Source organism: Solanum pennellii, chromosome 9 (genome assembly GCF_001406875.1).
Source record: "Solanum pennellii chromosome 9, SPENNV200".
In the NCBI taxonomy this organism is placed as follows: Eukaryota; Viridiplantae; Streptophyta; class Magnoliopsida; order Solanales; family Solanaceae; genus Solanum; species Solanum pennellii.
In genome coordinates, this window is record NC_028645.1 from 83,049,504 (window position 1) to 83,071,284 (window position 21,781).

The window sequence follows — 21,781 nt, forward strand, 5'->3', positions numbered from 1 at the left end:
TTTCCTCTGCCTCTGACGACGTTTAGCATATCACCTGATGATTCTCCAGAACTCCTTCTTCTGACATCCTCGCCAAGAACGAGATCACGAATCTTCTCAAAGGTGAATCCATTAGGTCCCACTGAACTGGCAACTGCTGTAACCGTTCCGGACCAACTGTCAGGCAATGATGATAACAGTAGTAAAGCTTGAACTTCATCATCGAACTTAATGCCAACTGACAAAAGTCTGGCTAAGATCGAATTCAATGAGTTGATGTGCTCGGTAACTGAACTGCCTTCCTTCATCTTTGTGTTCACCAACTCTCTAATCAGAAAAATTTTGTTTGCTGCAGATGGCTTCTCGTACATGTTAGACAAGGCTTCCAAGATGCCTTTCGCTGTCTTCTCCTTAAGAATGTTGAACGCAACATTCTTGGTCAACGAGAGTCGGATAACTGACATAGCTTTCCGATCCAAAACTGCCCACTCTGCATCAGACAATTTTCCTTGCTTGTCACCCAACACTACGTCCAAATCTTTCTGAACCAGCAAATCTTCAATCTGCATCTTCCACCAACTGAAATCTGTACCATCGAACTTCTCAATTCGGAACTTCCCATCTTCTGCCATCTCAAAGGACTTCGGCAATTCCCTTAACGGCGTCTACAGACAGCGGGCGGCGATTTGGACGATGCTCACGATCTGGACGCTCGCGGCTGGATCTGAGGCTCCTCGACGCGGCGGCCACTGGAACGGCGCGACGGACAGCACACGGACGACGGCTGTTCGCACCCTGCGCGGTTCTCCTAGCCGGCTGCTGCTTGAGGTTACCCACACGGTAACGGCGGCTACTCCTCCCTGCACACAGTTCTTCACACAAGAACCCTAGGTGACAATTTCTCACAGTTTGTGTTACAATGTTGTTGAAACCTCGCTCTGATACCAATTGTTGGGAATTAAACACACAACACACACAAATAATCTAGAGAAAAGAGAAACGGAACACAAACGGGACACACAAGAATTTAACGTGGTTCGGTTTCCCTACTCCACGACTGTAACAGGAGGATTTTTATTTCACTTGTGCTGCTGTAGAATTACAAATACAAGGATCATATTTATAGGAAAGCCAAATGGTTAACCTAGGGTTTCAGTAATGGGTCGGGCCGGCTCACAAGCCTCCACAAAGCCCAACAAATTTATCGATAGATACTTAAAATAATCAATATAATTTTAATTAAACATCTTATGTAAGTTTGTGTTTGTGCTATTTAGCTGATAAAAAGCGTCAAAATGACAAATTATTAATATAATTTTTCACTTAGATATCTTACGCAAGTTTGTATTTGTCTTATTTAAGTGATAAAAAGCGTCAAAACGACACAATAAACTCCTAGGTGTTTAATGTTTAACATATACAAGACTTGCTAAGGTGTTTAAATAAAAAGTCATATCAACTTTAATTATCGATCTAATAAATTTTGACTAAATTTAATTCTTCAAATCTTTTTTCTGTTATGTGAGGTTCATATCTATTTATTATATAGATATGTGTCTATTTACTAAAGACTTGACTATTAGTATTTGTTTGAGCCAAAAATTAATATCTCTTTTCTTTTTATGTATTTTTGAGGCTCTAAGTTGGTTCCTATAAATAGAGAAGAGTTCTTGTATTTGTAGACACTCCCAAATTTTTTTTTATATGTTATTAAAATATATATGGAGAAACCTATTTATCATATGGTTTAATAACGGGTCAATTGTTACATATCTTCGAGTCAACAACAGTATTTATTTTTCAATATATTCAATATATATAATGAATATATTTGTTGAAAATCAACTGTTGTTGACTCGAATATCTGAAGCAATCTCGATTCGTAAAATGAAATTTAAGTATCTTAGACAAGTTAGATTTGCTTTTTAAGTATTTGAATACTATCCTTCGATTCCAAGAATATTTATCTTCAGAAATTTAATTTTACTTTAATATTTGTCAATTAATATATATTTTTTTCTTTTTCAGGCATCATATATATAAAGTGAGATGATGGATAAATCTTCAGATAAAAGTAACCATGATGATGGATCAAGCACCAAGACAATTTTTTATATATATATCCTAAAAATAATATGTACTTTTAAAAATAAAATTGATATAATAATTTAAGAGTACTTTTATTTTATTTTATATGATGAATATTTTGCTTATTCAATCTTTTAATTTGTGTTGTGTTTACGTTAATTACTGGTCTATAAGGAGTATATATAAATAGATAGGACGCAATAAATAAGATATAGTTGTGGATTGACAAAATTAAAAAAAAAATTAATTATTGCAATAAAATTATAATCATGAATTGAATATTACAAAGATTACATAAAAATAAATTTTGTTTCTTTTTTATAATTACGATATTTAAACCGCGATATTATAGAATCACAATTCTTTTAACACTCTTCCAAAGGTTAATTTGAGATTTAAATTTCTAGTTTTTCTCTGTAATTAAATGATCAGCGTGTTTTCCGAACGAAGGATGATGAGGACCTTCTTGTGATATATTTGATTGCCAACAATGTTGTACATCACTTTGATATATATATTTTGAATCGGTCGATCTTAATGAAGATTATATCTTGATCACTTCAACTTTAATAGAGATAATATTCGATGCTTTAATTTCGTTGTGAATATTATAAGAGTTTATGAGTTTGAGAAAGACAATATCTGATATTTGGATATCTTTTTGAATATCCAAGTGCTTATAAAATATGTTGTGATACACCTATTTATATAAGGATGTGCTAGGACTTAGCTAAAGTCGATTTATTATATAACTCAAGTAAAAACTTAAATTAGACTTAGGTGATCAGTGCATCAAAGTGTTGTCAAGTATTTCGTGAAATTAATATTAGTTGAGATAAACGAAAATTGATCTGAAAACCATGAGCACTAGAAAAAAATTAAAATGTTATTTGATATTAATCTTGGAGATTAAATACATCACAAAGAGGTCTACATCATTCTTGTTTACAAAATACAATACTAATTTAATGACCCTCAAATTATGACTAAAAATTAGGATAGAAAAATCAAAAGAGTATACTGATCACTTATTTATTTACTTATTGCAAATAGTATAATTATATACCTAGACCATAGTTTTAGTGTAAATATAAGATAAGATAGTCATACAAAATCTTCAAGTGGTATGACTGATTGGTATGACCTTATGAAATAGTATCAATAAAAAAGGTATATTATATCACTATTAATATTATACTGAAAAAAGTAGTTGATTTTATAAATATGACATACATTGTTTAATTACTTTAAATATAAAGGCCAAAATCACTATTACCATTAATGAAAGTGGTTGAAAGATACATATGATACACATTAACCACTATAAATATAAGTATCAATATAAACAAGAAAATCACAAGCATAACCAAAAAAAAAAAAAAAACTCACAATATGTCTTCCACATCACAATATCACTTAGTAATTTGCCTCTTCCTACTAAGTTTTTCATCATTGATCAATTCACAAAAATATTTTGTTGTTAAGATGAAAAATGATACACCAAATATAGTGATGGCAAGTTGTTCTCTAGATGGATTAGAACCTTCTACATACACACAACTTGAATCGAAAAAGGGTTATTATGAATACGATGCACTCTTTGTTCCCGAAGAAAATAATACCTTTTCTTGTGAGATGAAATCAGGCGAAAAACATGGGGTTTTCATGTTGTTTGACTCGAATGACAAGAAAATTTGTCACACAATTGATGAAGATTGTGAGTGGAGCATAGGTGAAGATGGATTATGCATGTTGGTTGAAGACAAATGTAGTGTGATGTTCAAGTGGGATACTACTCATTTAGAAATATTGAAATTGAATCGACTAAATATGTTGCACATATAACGATGAGATATATGTTAAATAATCCTTAGTAAATATCTATGAAATTGTAGCATGTTCATGCATATGATGAGATTCTATAATAATATGGTACTAACTCTTGTTAATTTACTTCATCTTTTCTAAGTGATTTTCTTTTTTTTTCTTGAAAATTTTATGAAAATATTTCATCACATTATATTTTTTAGAGAATTTTCGAAAGCTTGAGGTGTGTATGATGGTAATGATATTGTTCTTAAGGTCTAAGGATATTTTATACGTATAAATACATTTTCCAGGATTTAACAAACTTTTGTTATATAAAAATTAGGAGTCGAAATCTAACATAGGATTAATAGAAAAAAAGACCAAGATAAGAGAAAGATGAAAGTGAAATGTTGTTGTGTGATAATAAAAGGGAATTAAAGGGTTAATAAAATTAGATTATAATGATAATGACAATAAACAATATTTATATAATTAACCATTAAGGCTATTCACATGTCATAAGTAAAAATTAATGGCTAAAATTTGATTAATTAAAATAAAATTCTAATTATATTTTAGATAATTAATATTTCAAGAGAAACTTTTCTCTTTTCTATTTTTTTTTCCGACGGGTATTTATCTCCTGTTTATCCATAGATATATTATAAAACATTTTCTCTTGTACTTATTTTTTGTCCATAGATAACTTATTTCAAAGAGAAAAGAAAGTTAAAAGCTATATAATTTATTTAAGGAAAAGATCTATAATACATTGTTATGATTGTAGTAAAACTAATTTTTTGTGAAATATTAATTATTTAAACCATCAATTTTATCTCTTGCGAGGCGATTATGTCATGTAGGACAAATGTGTTCAGTTATTCAATTTTATATAAGTTTACATGCACACTCAAAGTTGGATGTCATAATTGTCCGCTGCAGTCAAGTTAAATGTCATGTTTATATATTATGTTTTTTTTATATATATATATAATGCAGGACTTGAAAGAACCTTTTATTTATTAAACTAAATCTCTTTAGTAAAAGTAAATAAGTTCCAAATATAGTATTTTAGGTAAAAAAAAAATCTCTAAACCCCATGGTACGAATAAATTAAAAAAAAAAAGGAGTAATATTTTCGAATTCCACATAGAAATTAACGAATTACCCTTAAAATAAATCAAGGATTTTATAATAGTTTAGGTTTTGTTATTAATCGTAATTTAATTATAGGATTTCTAAACAGTATAGACTTTGTTATTTATGATATTTTAGGTAATTGTGTTCAATTAGAATTTGCTAGTTAATGAGTTCTTGTTCTAATTTAATTTGATTTGTTAGTACTTATTATTATTATTATTATAAATAGGGATATCTTATTACATGTATTCAATCGAAGTTTATTATTCTTTTTTTGTTGTTGTCATTATTGGATTTTTAGACAATCATGTCGTCAACAAAAAGAACAACAACAACAAAAGGACTTGTTTATTCAAGGGATGTACAAGTATTCGATTACTATAAAGCAAAACGACTTGTTGATTATGTAGATGCATTCGATTACTACCATGATAATGAAACGTTTGAGGAAAAGGATATAGAAGTTGAGAAAGAGAACAAGAAGATATTGAAGAAGAATCGTGAGTTTGAAGCTAAGTGTAGAACGAAGACGATTAATGCAGCGCGATCTATGAAGGAAAGGATTAATACGCAGTTTTAATCATAGTTATCGAGTTTAATAAAACTATTTGAAGTTTAGTTTAGTTAACTCGATAATCTATTTATTTATTTATTTTTGGCTCTTTTGCTTTGCTCTTTTGTTCGTTACAGTTAATTCTTTATGGAGAATTTTTAATTAGCGATGTCATCTTTTTATATATTATTATATCTTTTTAACTAAATTTTTGTTTTGAAACGGGCTCAATATTTTTTTTATTATTATCGAACTTGTTTAATTCGATTATGTAAACTACTATTAAATCAATAGATAAAAAAAAGGCCTAAGAATTGATTTGTTATATATATCTCGAGATTCTAGCATGTACAAAACAAAAAAACTAGAAAAAAGGAATTGAGATAATGTACATATTTGTACTCATAATTTTGATAAATAAAATATGTTTATTTCGTAATTACAGATTATTTTTCACACCTAGAGAAAACTTATTACAAATAGTACTAAATGTTTAAGATAGTCATGGAAAATCTTCAAGTCAGATATGACTGGTTGGTAAAACTATATCAAATAGTATCGATTATAAGAAGATTATTACTGAAGTATATCATTAAATGAGAGTAGTTGATGAGATAAATATGACATACATTGATTAATCACTTTATTATAAGTGCTAAATCACTATTATCACTTATCAAAATCTTTTGAACACCTGAAATATTTACAAAGAAATCAAGACAAAAAAATATTGTTTTGATGCAGCGGAAGTGAAATTAAGCGTTGTCTAACGTTTATGCAGATAAATACATCACAAGGAGGTTAACATTATTCTATTTTTTAAAAAATACGCTATTAATGATCATCGAATTACCAATAAAATCTTTTAAAATATCGAAAGAATATACAGATTCATACTCATAATCTTGATAAATAAATTAAAATATATCACTTATATTACTGTTTATTTTTCATACCTAGAGAAAATTTATTACAAATAATAATAAGTACATACATGGTTAGTGTATATAAAATAGTCATAGAAAGCCTTCAAGTCGATATGACTGCTTGGTAAGACCACATCAAATAGTATCGATAAAAAAGATATATTATCATTAATGAAAGTATATAGTAGATTAGATAAATATGACATACATTGATTAATCACTATATTATAAGTGCTAAATTACTATTATCATTAATGAAAGTAGTTGATTGATACATGTAACACTCATTAATCACTATAAATATAAGTACCAACATTAACAAGAAAATCACAAGAAAGAAAAAATAACTCAACACAATATCTTCCTCATCACAATATTATCACTTATTTCTTTGCTTTTTTCTACTTAGTTTTCATCATTGATCAATTCAGAAGGAGATATTGTTATTATAGTGAGTAATCAAACTCCAAATACAGTGAAGGCAAAATGTTCTCTAGAGGGAGTACCTGCAGGGGAAATTTTGATGGAATCAAAACAGGTTTATAAACTCGAATTACCCTTCGAGACCACAGGAAATAATACCTTTTCTTGTGAGATGAAATTACGCGAAAAACACGGAGTTTTCAAATTATTTGACTCATATGACACGAAAACTTGTCATGATATAGATGAAGATTGTGAGTGGAAAATACTTGAAGAGGGATTGTGCATGTTAGCATCAAGTGATTGTGTGATGTTCAAATGGAATACTAGTACTACTAATCACTCATTTAGAAAAATTACAAGTGAACCAATTAAATATTTTGGACGTAACGCGATGCGATATGTATCAAATAATCCTTAGTGGATATATATCCATGAAATATAATGTAGCATTTTCATGCATATAAGATTAGTTCTATAATAATATGGTACTATAACTCTTGTAATTTTACTTTATCTTTTTAAGTGAATATTTGATTGAAATCTTATAATAAATATTAAATACTTTATCACGCTCTTGTAGAGAATTTTCGAAAGCTTAAGACTTGTCATAAATGACATTATTTTAAGGATATTTCACTCGATATATGTGTATTCTTCAGAATTCAATAATTTTTTTAGTACAAAACTAAAAGCCAGAACTTAACGTAGATTAGTATACGAAAAACTCCAAACTTAAAGAGAGAGATAACCGAAAGAGTATCTCTTATTCTTCTATCCACAAAAGTGAAATTGTTATGTTTTATGGAAATAAAAGGGAATTAAAGGGTTAATAAAAGATTAAAATGGTATTGACAATAAGAATATGTTTCAATGTCAATATAATTAGCCATTAAGGCTGTATAAGAGCAATGATAAATCTTTTTATTTATTTTAACAATGGTTACAAAGACTCTGGAAATACTCCAAGAAGATTATTTCCTTTTTGATATATTATATTGATATTTCTCACAAATATGTGTCTTTAGCTCTATGTTCAATACTTTTTTTAAAAAAAAGTATGTATAATTTTGACGAGACATTTCTGTTTGAAGATAAAATTGAAGACACGGAACATGCACTTCAACAAAAATAACTTTTATCAACATTAAATATTGACATTAATAAAGACTGTAAAAGTCTTTATCTCCTTATATAAGTAACGTGTACTCAATAATTTTAATCATCAATAATTCTTGATTTGGGTGACCTAAACCTAGTAATTCTAACTCTGTTGTACACATTGATTAGACCAAGTTGTTCCGTGTCTTCAATTTTATTTATCTTTAACAATCTCGAATATCTCATAACCTTATGGATTTTCACATAAACATAAAGATATTGAATACTATCTTTCTTAAACTAAACGCTATTGTTTCAAAATCTCTTAAACTTTTAGAATATTAAAAAAAAAAAAAAAGAAGACATCAAATAATACTTTTATCAAAGTGAATACAAAATATCGAATAATTGTCTGATATTCATGACGATCAAATACATCACAAAAATTTATACTCACAAAGCACAATCTTGATAAATAAAATATATCACTTATTTTTTTTTCATATGTCAATGCAATAGTATTATACACATGGTTAGTTTAAATAAGATAGTCATCAAAAATCTTCAAACTGGTAAGACTGGTTGGTAAGACCTTATCAAATGGTCTCAATAAAAAGTGATATATATCATTACTATTATCATTAAATAAAGTAGTTGATAGATAAATATGATAAATATGACATACATTGATTAATCACTACTATATAATATAAGTGCTAAATCACTATTATCATTAATGAAAGTAGTTGATTAATACATATAACACACATTAATCACTATAAATATAAGTACCAATATCAACAAGAAAATCATAGCCATAACAAGAAAGAAAAAATAACTCAACACAATGTCTTCCTCATCACAATATTGTCACTTATTTCTTTGCTTTTTTCTACTTAATTTTTCATCATTGATCAATTCACAAGAAAATGATTTTGCTGTTGTAGTAGGTAATGATGCTTCAAATACAGTGGACATGAATTTTACCCTAGAAGGAGTACCTGCGGGGGTCCTTTCGATAGATCCAACAAATGTTTATAAACTCATGGCACCCTATGATTCCGAAGGAAATAATACCCTTTCATGTGAGATGAAATTAGATGAAAAACATGGGATTTTCAAGTTATTTGAATCGAATAACACGAAAATATGTCACGATAAGTATGGAGATTGTGAGTGGAGAATACGTGAAGATGGATTGTGCATGTTGGTTGCAAGCAAATGTGTTGTGATGTTCAAATGGGATACTAGTACTACTCATTACTCATTTAGAAAAATTACAAGTGAACCAATTAAATATTTTACACGTAACGCAATGCGATATGTATCAAATAATCCTTAGTAGATATATATCCATGAAATATAATGTAGCATTTTCATGCATATGAAATTTTATATAATAATATGGTTCTAACTTTTGTAATTTTACTTCGTTGAAATCTTATAAAAAATACTTTATCATGCACGCTATCTGTAGAGAATTCTTCAAAGCTTAAGGTGTATTATAAATGATATTATCCTTAAGGATATTTCATTCGATATATGTATATTCTTCAAAAAAAAATTCTAATTCGATATATGTATATTCTTCAAAAAAATTCTAGTAAAAAAAAACTAGGAACCAAAATCTAACCTGAATTAATAGTTGAAAAATCCAACTTAAAAGAAAGATAAGTGAAGGAGTATCCTTATTATTCTTCTATCCACAAAAGTGAAATTGATATGTTTTATGGTAATAAAAGGGAATTATAGTGTTAAAAAAAGATTAAAATGGTTTCAATGTCAATATAATTAGCCACTAAGGCAATTTAAGAGCAATGAAAAATCTTTATTTCAAAGATTGTGGAAATACGTACTCCAAGAAGATAATTTTCTTTTTGAGATATTATATTGATTTTTCTCACAATTATGTGTCTTAAAGCTTTATGATCAATACATGAGTAAAGATTATCAAATCTAATTTGGAATTTTATGGGAGAAATATTTGAGATGTTCTGATATAATTTTGAAATTATGTGTTAAACAAATTAAACTTGAGGCAAATTTTGTGAAATATATAAACTCCCTAGTGGAATAAGAAGTCTAGTACAAATTTCTAGATAGTGCAATCTTAAATCCTCATGTTTATATAAATTGATGAATAATTTTGATTAGGCATTTCGAATATCCTATAAGCTTTTGGATTTTCACAAAAATATGAAGATTTTAAATGTTAGTCTTTTTTAAAGTAAAAACTGTTGTCTGATCATAATCTCATAAACTTTCTTAAAGTAAAAACTATTGTCTCATAATCTCGTTAAACTCTTAAGATATTCATAAAGAAATCAAGACATTAAACAATGAATTTATCAAAGCGGAAGTGAAATATCGAAGGGCTAGTATTACAATAAAAATAACTTTTAGCGGTAACAAATAGACACATTAATAAAGAGCGCTAAAGTCTTTACCGGCATTAGTTAAGTGTCATTAGATCTAATGTTACTAAAGTCTTTAGGGACATATACAAAAAATGATAATTGTCACTAAAAATACATATTTAACGACAATTGCTAATTAATTACCTCTAAAACTCATTTTTTATGTAGTGACTGTATGATGTTTAAGGCGATTAAATATATCACAAAAAGGTCAACATCATTTTTCGTTTGAAATACTTTGCCTCTTCCTACTTATTTTTTCATTAAATAAAGTAGTTGATCGATAAATGTGATATATATGACATACATTGATTAATCACAAAAGTGCTAAATCACTATTGTCATTATTGAAAGTAGTTGATTGATACATATGATACACATTAATCACTATAAATACAAGTACCAACATTAACAAGAAAATCACAAGCATAACAAGAAAGAAAAAATAACTCAAACACAATGTCTTCCTCATCACAATATTATCACTTATTTATTTGCCTTTTCCTACTTAGTTTCTCATCATTGATCAATTCACAAGAAGATCAATTTGTTGTTGCAGTGGGTAATGATGCTTCAAAGACAGTGACCTTAGATTGTTCTCTAGAAGGAGTATCTGGTGGGGTCCTTTCGATAGAACCAAAAGAAGGTTATAGACTCGTAGTGCCCTATGATTCCAGCGGAAATAATACCTTTTCTTGTGAGATAAAATTAGGCGAAAAACATGGAGATTTTACGTTATTTGAATCGAATAACACGAAAATATGTCACGATAAGGATGGAGATTGTGAGTGGAGAGTACGTGAAGATGGATTGTGCATGTTGGTTGCAAGCAAATGTGTTGTGATGCTCAAATGGGATACTAGTACTACTCGTTACACATTTAGAAAAATTACAAGTGAACCAATTAAATATGTTGCACGTAACGCGATGCGATATGTATCAAATAATCCTTAGTGGATATGTGTATCCATGAAAAATAATGTAGCATAATAATGCATATGAAATTCTATAATAATATGGTACTAACTCTTCTAATTTTACTTCATCTTTCTAAGTGAATATCTGGTTGGAAATCTTATAAAAAATACTTTACCACGCTACTTGTAGAAAATTCTTAAAAGTTTAAAGCGCACGTGTCATAAACATATATATATACATGTATTCTTTAAAATATATATTCAACAAATTCTTCTAGTATAAAACTAGGAGTATTCAAATTCTAACATGAATTAATAGATGAAAAATCTAACTTTAAGAGAAAGATAAGTAAAGGAGTATTGTCTCTATTCTTCTATATATCCACAAAAGTGAAATTGTTATGTTTTGTGGTAATAAAAGGGAATTAACTTTAAAGGGTTAATAAAAGATTAAAATGGTGTGTTTGACAATAAAGAATAAGTTTCAATGTTAGTATAATTAGCCACTAAGGCAATTTAAGACCATTGAAAAATCTTTATTTCAAAGATTGTGGAAATACTCCAAGAATATTATTTTCTTTTTGAATTGTTCTGATATAATTTTGAAATATTTGTTTAACAAATTAAACTTGGGGAAATTTTTGTTAAATTTACACACTTCAATTCCTAGTGAATAATAAGTCTAGTACAAATTTCTAGAGTCCGGAGCCTAAAGGGTAAAAAATGTTAACAAAAATTCCAAAACGGTATATGAAATTTCTTTTTAACCAAAAGGGCAAAATCGCTCGCGAAGTAGCGATTTTGTCCATTGGAAAAAGCAAAATCGCTGCTATAGCAGCGATTTTGTTAAATTTGATTTTTTTTTAAAAAAAAATAAAATTAAAACAAAATCGCTCCCGAGGGAGCGATTTTGTTATAATTTTTTTTTTTTTTAAAAAAGCAAATTTAACAAATCGCTGCTATAGCAGCGATTTTGTTAAATTTGATTTTTTTTTAAAAAAAAATAAAATTAAAACAAAATCGCTCCCGAGGGAGCGATTTTGTTATAATTTTTTTTTTTTTTAAAAAAGCAAATTTAACAAATCGCTGCTATAGCAGCGATTTTGTTAAATTTGATTTTTTTTTAAAAAAAAATAAAATTAAAACAAAATCGCTCCCGAGGGAGCGATTTTGTTATAATTTTTTTTTTTTTTAAAAAAGCAAATTTAACAAATCGCTGCTATAGCAGCGATTTTGTTAAATTTGATTTTTTTTTAAAAAAAAATAAAATTAAAACAAAATCGCTCCCGAGGGAGCGATTTTGTTATAATTTTTTTTTTTTTTAAAAAAGCAAATTTAACAAATCGCTGCTATAGCAGCGATTTTGTTAAATTTGATTTTTTTTTAAAAAAAAATAAAATTAAAACAAAATCGCTCCCGAGGGAGCGATTTTGTTATAATTTTTTTTTTTTTTAAAAAAGCAAATTTAACAAATCGCTGCTATAGCAGCGATTTTGTTAAATTTGATTTTTTTTTAAAAAAAAATAAAATTAAAACAAAATCGCTCCCGAGGGAGCGATTTTGTTATAATTTTTTTTTTTTTTAAAAAAGCAAATTTAACAAATCGCTGCTATAGCAGCGATTTTGTTAAATTTGATTTTTTTTTAAAAAAAAATAAAATTAAAACAAAATCGCTCCCGAGGGAGCGATTTTGTTATAATTTTTTTTTTTTTTAAAAAAGCAAATTTAACAAATCGCTGCTATAGCAGCGATTTTGTTAAATTTGATTTTTTTTTAAAAAAAAATAAAATTAAAACAAAATCGCTCCCGAGGGAGCGATTTTGTTATAATTTTTTTTTTTTTTAAAAAAGCAAATTTAACAAATCGCTGCTATAGCAGCGATTTTGTTAAATTTGATTTTTTTTTAAAAAAAAATAAAATTAAAACAAAATCGCTCCCGAGGGAGCGATTTTGTTATAATTTTTTTTTTTTTTAAAAAAGCAAATTTAACAAATCGCTGCTATAGCAGCGATTTTGTTAAATTTGATTTTTTTTTAAAAAAAAATAAAATTAAAACAAAATCGCTCCCGAGGGAGCGATTTTGTTATAATTTTTTTTTTTTTTAAAAAAGCAAATTTAACAAATCGCTGCTATAGCAGCGATTTTGTTAAATTTGATTTTTTTTTAAAAAAAAATAAAATTAAAACAAAATCGCTCCCGAGGGAGCGATTTTGTTATAATTTTTTTTTTTTTTAAAAAAGCAAATTTAACAAATCGCTGCTATAGCAGCGATTTTGTTAAATTTGATTTTTTTTTAAAAAAAAATAAAATTAAAACAAAATCGCTCCCGAGGGAGCGATTTTGTTATAATTTTTTTTTTTTTTAAAAAAGCAAATTTAACAAATCGCTGCTATAGCAGCGATTTTGTTAAATTTGATTTTTTTTTAAAAAAAAATAAAATTAAAACAAAATCGCTCCCGAGGGAGCGATTTTGTTATAATTTTTTTTTTTTTTAAAAAAGCAAATTTAACAAATCGCTGCTATAGCAGCGATTTTGTTAAATTTGATTTTTTTTTAAAAAAAAATAAAATTAAAACAAAATCGCTCCCGAGGGAGCGATTTTGTTATAATTTTTTTTTTTTTTAAAAAAGCAAATTTAACAAATCGCTGCTATAGCAGCGATTTTGTTAAATTTGATTTTTTTTTAAAAAAAAATAAAATTAAAACAAAATCGCTCCCGAGGGAGCGATTTTGTTATAATTTTTTTTTTTTTTAAAAAAGCAAATTTAACAAATCGCTGCTATAGCAGCGATTTTGTTAAATTTGATTTTTTTTTAAAAAAAAATAAAATTAAAACAAAATCGCTCCCGAGGGAGCGATTTTGTTATAATTTTTTTTTTTTTTAAAAAAGCAAATTTAACAAATCGCTGCTATAGCAGCGATTTTGTTAAATTTGATTTTTTTTTAAAAAAAAATAAAATTAAAACAAAATCGCTCCCGAGGGAGCGATTTTGTTATAATTTTTTTTTTTTTTAAAAAAGCAAATTTAACAAATCGCTGCTATAGCAGCGATTTTGTTAAATTTGATTTTTTTTTAAAAAAAAATAAAATTAAAACAAAATCGCTCCCGAGGGAGCGATTTTGTTATAATTTTTTTTTTTTTTAAAAAAGCAAATTTAACAAATCGCTGCTATAGCAGCGATTTTGTTAAATTTGATTTTTTTTTAAAAAAAAATAAAATTAAAACAAAATCGCTCCCGAGGGAGCGATTTTGTTATAATTTTTTTTTTTTTTAAAAAAGCAAATTTAACAAATCGCTGCTATAGCAGCGATTTTGTTAAATTTGATTTTTTTTTAAAAAAAAATAAAATTAAAACAAAATCGCTCCCGAGGGAGCGATTTTGTTATAATTTTTTTTTTTTTTAAAAAAGCAAATTTAACAAATCGCTGCTATAGCAGCGATTTTGTTAAATTTGATTTTTTTTTAAAAAAAAATAAAATTAAAACAAAATCGCTCCCGAGGGAGCGATTTTGTTATAATTTTTTTTTTTTTTAAAAAAGCAAATTTAACAAATCGCTGCTATAGCAGCGATTTTGTTAAATTTGATTTTTTTTTAAAAAAAAATAAAATTAAAACAAAATCGCTCCCGAGGGAGCGATTTTGTTATAATTTTTTTTTTTTTTAAAAAAGCAAATTTAACAAATCGCTGCTATAGCAGCGATTTTGCTTTTTCCAATGGACAAAATCGCTACTTCGCGAGCGATTTTGCCCTTTTGGTTAAAAAGAAATTTCATATACTGTTTTAAAATTTTTGTTAACATTTTTTACCCTTTAGGCTTCGGACTCCAAATTTCTATATAAGTCACCTAATGTGATTTTAGATCCTTTGCCATGCTTATTTATATAAATGGATTTATAATACTGCGTAGTTATTTCAAATATATATGTTATAAACTTTGGATTTTCACAAAAATATGAAAATTTTAAATACTGCCTTTCTTAAAGTAAAAAAGCTACGGTCTCAATATCTCATAAACTATTAGGATGTTTACAAAGAAATCAAGACATTAAATAATATTTTCCTCCCAAAGTGGAAGTGAAATATCGAAGGATTGTGTGACGTTCATGGCGATCAAATGCATCACAAGAAGGTCTAACATTATTTTCCGTTTTAAAAAATAAGTTATTAATTATCCTCGAATAATAAAATAAATTAATTAAGAGAGAGAATCACGAAAATATATAAATCTGTACTCAAAAATCACGATCCTCATAAATAAAATATTTCACTTCTTTATTTATTTCGCGATTACAGTTTATTTTTCATATTTTAAAAAAATACTTATTGCAAATAGGATTGTGTGACTTGTTGGTATGACTTGTTGATAAGACCTTATACAAATATAGTATCAACAAAAAGAGATATATTATCACTATTATCATAAATGAAAGTAGTTGATAGATATACATATAACACACATTAATCATTAATCACTATAAATATAAGTGCTAACATCAACAAGAAAATCACAAAACTCACAATATGTCTTCTTCATCTAAATATCACTTAGTATTTTGCTTTTTCCTACTTAGTTTTTCATCATTGGTCACTTCAGATGATTATTTTTTTGTTATAGTAACTAATGAAACTAAATATACAGTGTATACAAGTTGTTCTGTAGATGGAAAACCTAAATATGATACTCCAATGGAACCAGGAGAGTCTTATCAAATGGCACCACGCTATGATCCCAAAGGAAATAATACCGTTTCTTGTGAGATGAAATTACGCGATAAACACGGGGTTTTCATGTTGTTTGACTCGAATGATGACAAAACTTGTCATAGTGCTAATGAAGCTTGTGAGTGGAGTATACGTGAAGATGGATTATGTATGTTGATTGAAGATAATTGTGTGATATTCAAATGGGACACTACTACTCATTACTCATTTAGAAATATTGCAAGTGAACCGGTTAAATATGGCAATAAATAGTGAATATACATCCATGAAAGATGTATCATTTTCATCCCTATGAATATTCTATTATAATATGATACTAAATTACTCTTGTCATTTTTGCTTCATCTTTTTAACTGATTACGTGTCTGATGACGATTTGTAATAATATTTTAACCTATCTATTAAACTGATAACTAATAAGTCAAATTAATATACTTTAAAATTGAATTGAATAGATCAATGTACAACCTGATTCACGAGTTAATTGATATATATCGTGTATATTCATCGATCGTATAAATATGCTTTGTGGATTATGAAAGATTGACAATCATCATATTTCTATCTTTATATTTCAATAGTAAAAGAATGACGAATAATTACCTCTTTTTTTACTATTAATAAGAAGAATAACGTAAGCATAAACAATACCGCATGTGGAAAAATGTTAGATATTGAGTTTAAGAAATTTGAATTGATATAATTAGTTGTACAATATTTTATATCATTAAATAATTTGTATTTATTTATAATATTTTAAAAAGTATTAAAACAAAATAATATAACAGGAAGTGTATTTAATTTAGGTCCATAAACATAATACGTTAACCCTAATTATTTTTTTGTTTGACCATTAGCTGAACAAGAACTAATAGTTTTTTTTTTTAAGTAAGATGTGAAATTTTAACCATTGTAAAAAATAATATCCTTTCTCTTATTAAATTCCACTAAACTTTCCCCCTTTTTAGCATAATTTAAACCCTAGTTTCCAAATAATTTATGTGAAAAAATTAATAAGTCAACACCAATAGTAAGTTCAATATTTTCTTTCATTCAAAAATTTGAGTCTATACAAAGTATAGATCGATAATATGAAAACTTTTAGAATAATAGGTCAAATAAAAATTACTATAATAATTAGTTATCTATATAAGTTGAATTAAAACCCGAAAATTATGAACATAATATCCTAATATAGGTTAAATATTTATTAATACTATATATGTATATATATAATGTTGCAGCTACATAAATTTGTGGATGTGTAAATGTCATTGTTGTGTAAACTATCTTAAGATGGAATTTTTATGTTTGATGATTCATTTTTCTATTGGAAAAGAGAAAATCCACAAATATTTTCCAAAGGTTCTAAAAGTTTGGTGTGAGAATTAAAATCAATTTCTACACGTATACTTTGACACTATAACAAATAAACAGTTTTAGCAACAATAATATAATTATCGCTACGAATGCAATATTGTTTGTTTCTTACAAATATCATTAACTCAATGATGTACACAAGAAACAAATACTTACTAAACATCATAAGTCAACTAAGCTTAGAAAAAACGAAAATGAATAGAATATCAACAAGTAAAATGTTTAAAATATCGCACGAATTAATCCAAACATCATAATTACTTTAAAAAATCAAAATACATTAACCAAAACAATAAAATCCAAAAACTATAAAACCAATAACTTAAATACTATAATATAAAAAAAAAATGCAACTAGCCCATCATCCTAGAATTTGGCATCATCATCTTAGCATTACTTCCAAAATTCTTAGCCATATGAGGATTTTGTTTCATAAATTGTTTAAGCATGTCTTGATTCTTAATCTCCTCACTTGATGGAAGTCCCATTTGTTTTTGTCTTTGATCAAACATCATTTTTTCAACTGCTGCTCTTGTTTCTGTGTCCAAATCAGACAATTTACTTGGTTCTGGCTCTACTTTTTGTGTGTCAATTTCTTCTCCACCTTTAAACAAACTTTTCCACCAATCAGATTTGTTTTGTTTTGTTAAAAGAATTGATATCTCCTTTTGATCTTCTAAACTCCAATAACATTCATCAACTTTAACTCCCTTGAAATATTCACCATCTAATATTAGTGGTTGGTTTTTTAGTCCAACTTTTAGAGTATTGGCCTTGATTTCCACAATAATGAATCTTGATTTTGTACCTAAGGTAAATAAAATCGAAAATTTCGTTAGAGATATTCAGATACTTTTATTGCATATGACAGTAACAAAAAATTAATTTAAAAGGTACTAATAGATTGTTACGATCAAAATTTAAACATGTGATCTGAAACATATTTTTAAATAAGCTATCTAAGGCAATCCCTAGACGTACTAAAGGAATTCAACGATATATATGTAGTCAGAGAAATTAAAAATTTATTGTATATGATAATAGCAAAATCAATAATCCATGTAAAAGGATTTAAAAGGTACTAATGCATTGTCAAGATCGAAATTTAAACACATTTTTAAATTAGCTAATCTAAAGCAACCCCTAAACGTACTAAAGAGATTCAACAATTTATATACAGTCAGAGAAATTTATTGTGGATTTAATAGGTACTAATACATTGTCACGATCGAAATTTAAATATATTATCTGAAACATATTTTTAAATAAGCTATCTAAAGGAATCCCTAAACGTATTGAAGGAATTTAACTATTTATATATAGTAAAAAGAAATTTCTTTTCGCCTTATAAAATACGTAATAAATTAAATTATTATATACCTGGAGGAACTGGGACATTGATGGTAACTTCTTGAAGAGATTGTCCCCATGAATAATTCTCCATATCAAGTCCATTGGACTTATTTGGCTTAAGTTTCTCTTCTTTTGGGGTTGAAGATGAATTTTCTTCTTCTTTAGGGGCTAAAGTAGAAGAATTTTCTTGTTCTTTCTCAATAATCTCCATGCTTTGTTCTTGATTTTCTTCTTGATAATCTGAGAGAATTGCCATTATTGAAAAAAAAATATATTAAACAATTTTTTATCACAAGTAGAAGAGAAAATTATGTGAATTGATGTGAGATTTGGGAGAATAATTGGGTGTATATATAGGGAAAAATAAAATTAAATCCGTTTTTGTTAAGAATTAGAATCCTTAGTGTAGTGGGAAAATAAAGTCATTAAAATTATTATTAACCGAATTAATTACCTTTTTTTTCCTAATTTTAATTTATTTATTTTTCTAGAATTTCGAATTAGTAAATGGAAAGAAAAAGAAATATTTAGTGTGAATTAAATTTTATATTAAAAAAAGGTAAGTCTTATATTTTTCGTAGTAAACCGACTCAAGACTTCTTTTCCTAACTAATTAATTATTTAGGTAACTTTAATTTTTTATTTTTATGTTACTAGTTAATCAAACGAGGGGTGCAGTGAAATAAATAAAATTAATTTATTTTTTATGGTGTTCGAATTTTAGATGTGTAAAATATTCTCGTTAGATAATGGTTTCCCTTAAATATGTCTTAACCAAATAAAATTACTCTACTTTTTAATTATAAGATTCAGTTGAAGTCTTAAATATATAAATATTCCCGTTAGATGATGGTTAGTTTCCCTTAAATATGTCATAGGAAATAGAATTATTCAGTTTTCAAATACGAATATTAAATATTAAGTGAAGAATAAAAAAATAATGATAAATAGGAAAAATTATGTATTATTTCCACAATGTTTTGCTCATTTAATTAATGGGAAAGAATTAGAAATAAGGGGCGAGACCTTCTACGTGTCGTTTAACGTTCGATATTTATATTAAAATTTATATTGGTTTGAATTTGTGTTACATTAACGCTAGAATTTTTTTTAAAAATATGACATATAATTAAGAATGAAAAAATTATATTTTTTTAGGGTATAATTCAATCAATAACGAGTCTCACGGTATGTTAGTTGTTATTAACACTCAGATTTCCTTTTCTTTCTCTAATAATTTACTATAAATACACTGTTTTTTTTCAAAAAAATTTAATTAACACACCAATTCACTAATTTTTTCCTCTTTTAATTTACTTAAAAAAATGGCAATTCTTTCAGACTATACTGAAGGTGAAAATCAATCACAAGCCAAAAAGGTTGTTGAAGAAGAAATTAAAGAAAATGAAAATCAAGAATCAATTAACACTTCTTCTTCTTCTTCATCTTCTTTAGATGAAAAAAAAGAAGAAAATAAAAAATTAAAGCCAAATCAATTTAATGGTCTTGATATGGAAAATTATACATGGGGACAAACTCTTCAAGATGTTACTATTAATGTCACAGTGCCACTTGGCACAAAATCAAGTTTTTTAGCTGTGGATATCAAGAACAATTCCATCAAAGTTGGACTCAAGAATCAACCACCAATTGTTGAAGGTATGTAATTAAATAATTTTGTTCTATATACATAAATATCGAAGCAGATTCAGAATTTAACATTTATTGAAAACGATATATGTTTAAGATATCGTATCAAAATAATGGGATCAGATGAATTCACAACTTTATAAACTAGATCCGCTATTAGATAACATGAAATAGGATTGTCACACTTTCTAAAATACAAATAAAATCCGAATCACAAATAACCAGTCAGATTTACTATATTAAAAAGCATATACATAAATTATACAAAGTTATACGCACATTATACATATGTTGTTTATTTTTAGTTTAAACAGATAGTTGAGCCGGTATTTTGATTGATTTTTTTCACATATATATGTTTGTACTTCCTGTCAAGTTAAACTAGTATATGCTTTAGACACATTTACTTGCACTTGCAATAACTTTGTATTTCTCGAAATAATATACGAATAATATCTCTTACTTTATATTTCTCAAAACAATATACGAGTAATATCTCTTTAAAGACCGATTTATTTTGGTAACAAGGTGAACTATTGGAGGCTGTGAAAGGTGATGAATGTTTTTGGAGTTTAGAAGACAAAAAACAAGTAACAATTCTCATGACTAAAAGGAATCAATCTGATTGGTGGAAAAGTTTGTTCAAAAATGGGCCTGAAATTGACACACAAAAAGCTGAGCCAGAGCCCAGTAGGCTATCAGAATTGGACTTAGAAACAAGATCAGCAGTTGAAAAAATGATGTTTGATCAAAAACAAAAGCAAAAAGGGTTACCAACAAGTGATGAGATACAAAATCAAGATCAAATCAAGAAGATTATGGAAGAAAATCCTGAGATTGCTAAACATTTTGCTAATTCACCTGCTAATGCTAATGGTAAAGGTGGAATGTCTAATATTAGGATGATGTCAAGTGGCGGCGGAATGATGCGTTAAGTGAGAACTTGATGATGAGTCGAACTATTTACAGGTCTTGTTTTTACTGTTATATCAGAAGTTACTTTATGTTTTAGTTCTTTCTTGTTGTATTGTTTTTCGAGTTTGAAGGATTTGAATTATGTTAACAAGCAATTTTCCTAGTTTTAATTGTTGAAACATGATATATAATCACAATGTACGTGTTTGCAAGTGATTTATTTGTTGAAAATGAGTGGAACCATTAATATGTCTTGTTTTTATTGTTATATCAAAAGTTACTTCGTGTTTAAGTTCTTTCTTTTTCTATTTTTTTTTCGAGTTCTTATGATCCCAAATGTTTGGAAGCAATTTTCCTAGTTTTAAGTGATGAAATATGATATATTCATAATATGTGTTGACAAGCA

General features: G+C 27.1%; 2 protein-coding genes across 2 annotated transcripts; one reads left to right on the forward strand and one right to left on the reverse strand.

Moving 5' to 3' along the window:
• Positions 1-17,778: 17,778 nt before the first annotated feature.
• On the reverse strand, positions 17,779-19,094 carry LOC107030486 (protein BOBBER 2-like). Its single transcript, XM_015231759.2, has 2 exons — positions 18,838-19,094; positions 17,779-18,265 (listed from the first exon to the last, which is right to left on the reverse strand). Exons 1-2 carry the CDS (start codon positions 19,064-19,066, stop codon positions 17,811-17,813), a joined length of 684 nt encoding a protein of 227 aa, XP_015087245.1. The 5' UTR covers positions 19,067-19,094; the 3' UTR covers positions 17,779-17,810.
• Positions 19,095-20,103: 1,009 nt separating this feature from the next.
• LOC107030487 (protein BOBBER 1-like) lies at positions 20,104-21,627 on the forward strand. The gene is made up of 2 exons (XM_027911956.1): positions 20,104-20,469; positions 20,989-21,627. The coding sequence occupies exons 1-2, from the start codon at positions 20,136-20,138 to the stop codon at positions 21,393-21,395; spliced, it is 741 nt and encodes a 246-aa protein (XP_027767757.1). The 5' UTR covers positions 20,104-20,135; the 3' UTR covers positions 21,396-21,627.
• Positions 21,628-21,781: the final 154 nt, after the last annotated feature.

Coding starts and splice junctions, on each gene's coding strand:
- LOC107030486 (XM_015231759.2), bottom strand. CDS start 19,066: ATGGCAATTCTCTCAGATTATCAAGAAGAAAATCAAGAACAAAGCATG. Junction 18,266..18,837: donor CAATGTCCCAGTTCCTCCAG/GTATATAATAAT, acceptor TATTTACCTTAG/GTACAAAATCAAGATTCATT.
- LOC107030487 (XM_027911956.1), top strand. CDS start 20,136: ATGGCAATTCTTTCAGACTATACTGAAGGTGAAAATCAATCACAAGCC. Junction 20,470..20,988: donor TCAACCACCAATTGTTGAAG/GTATGTAATTAA, acceptor TTTGGTAACAAG/GTGAACTATTGGAGGCTGTG.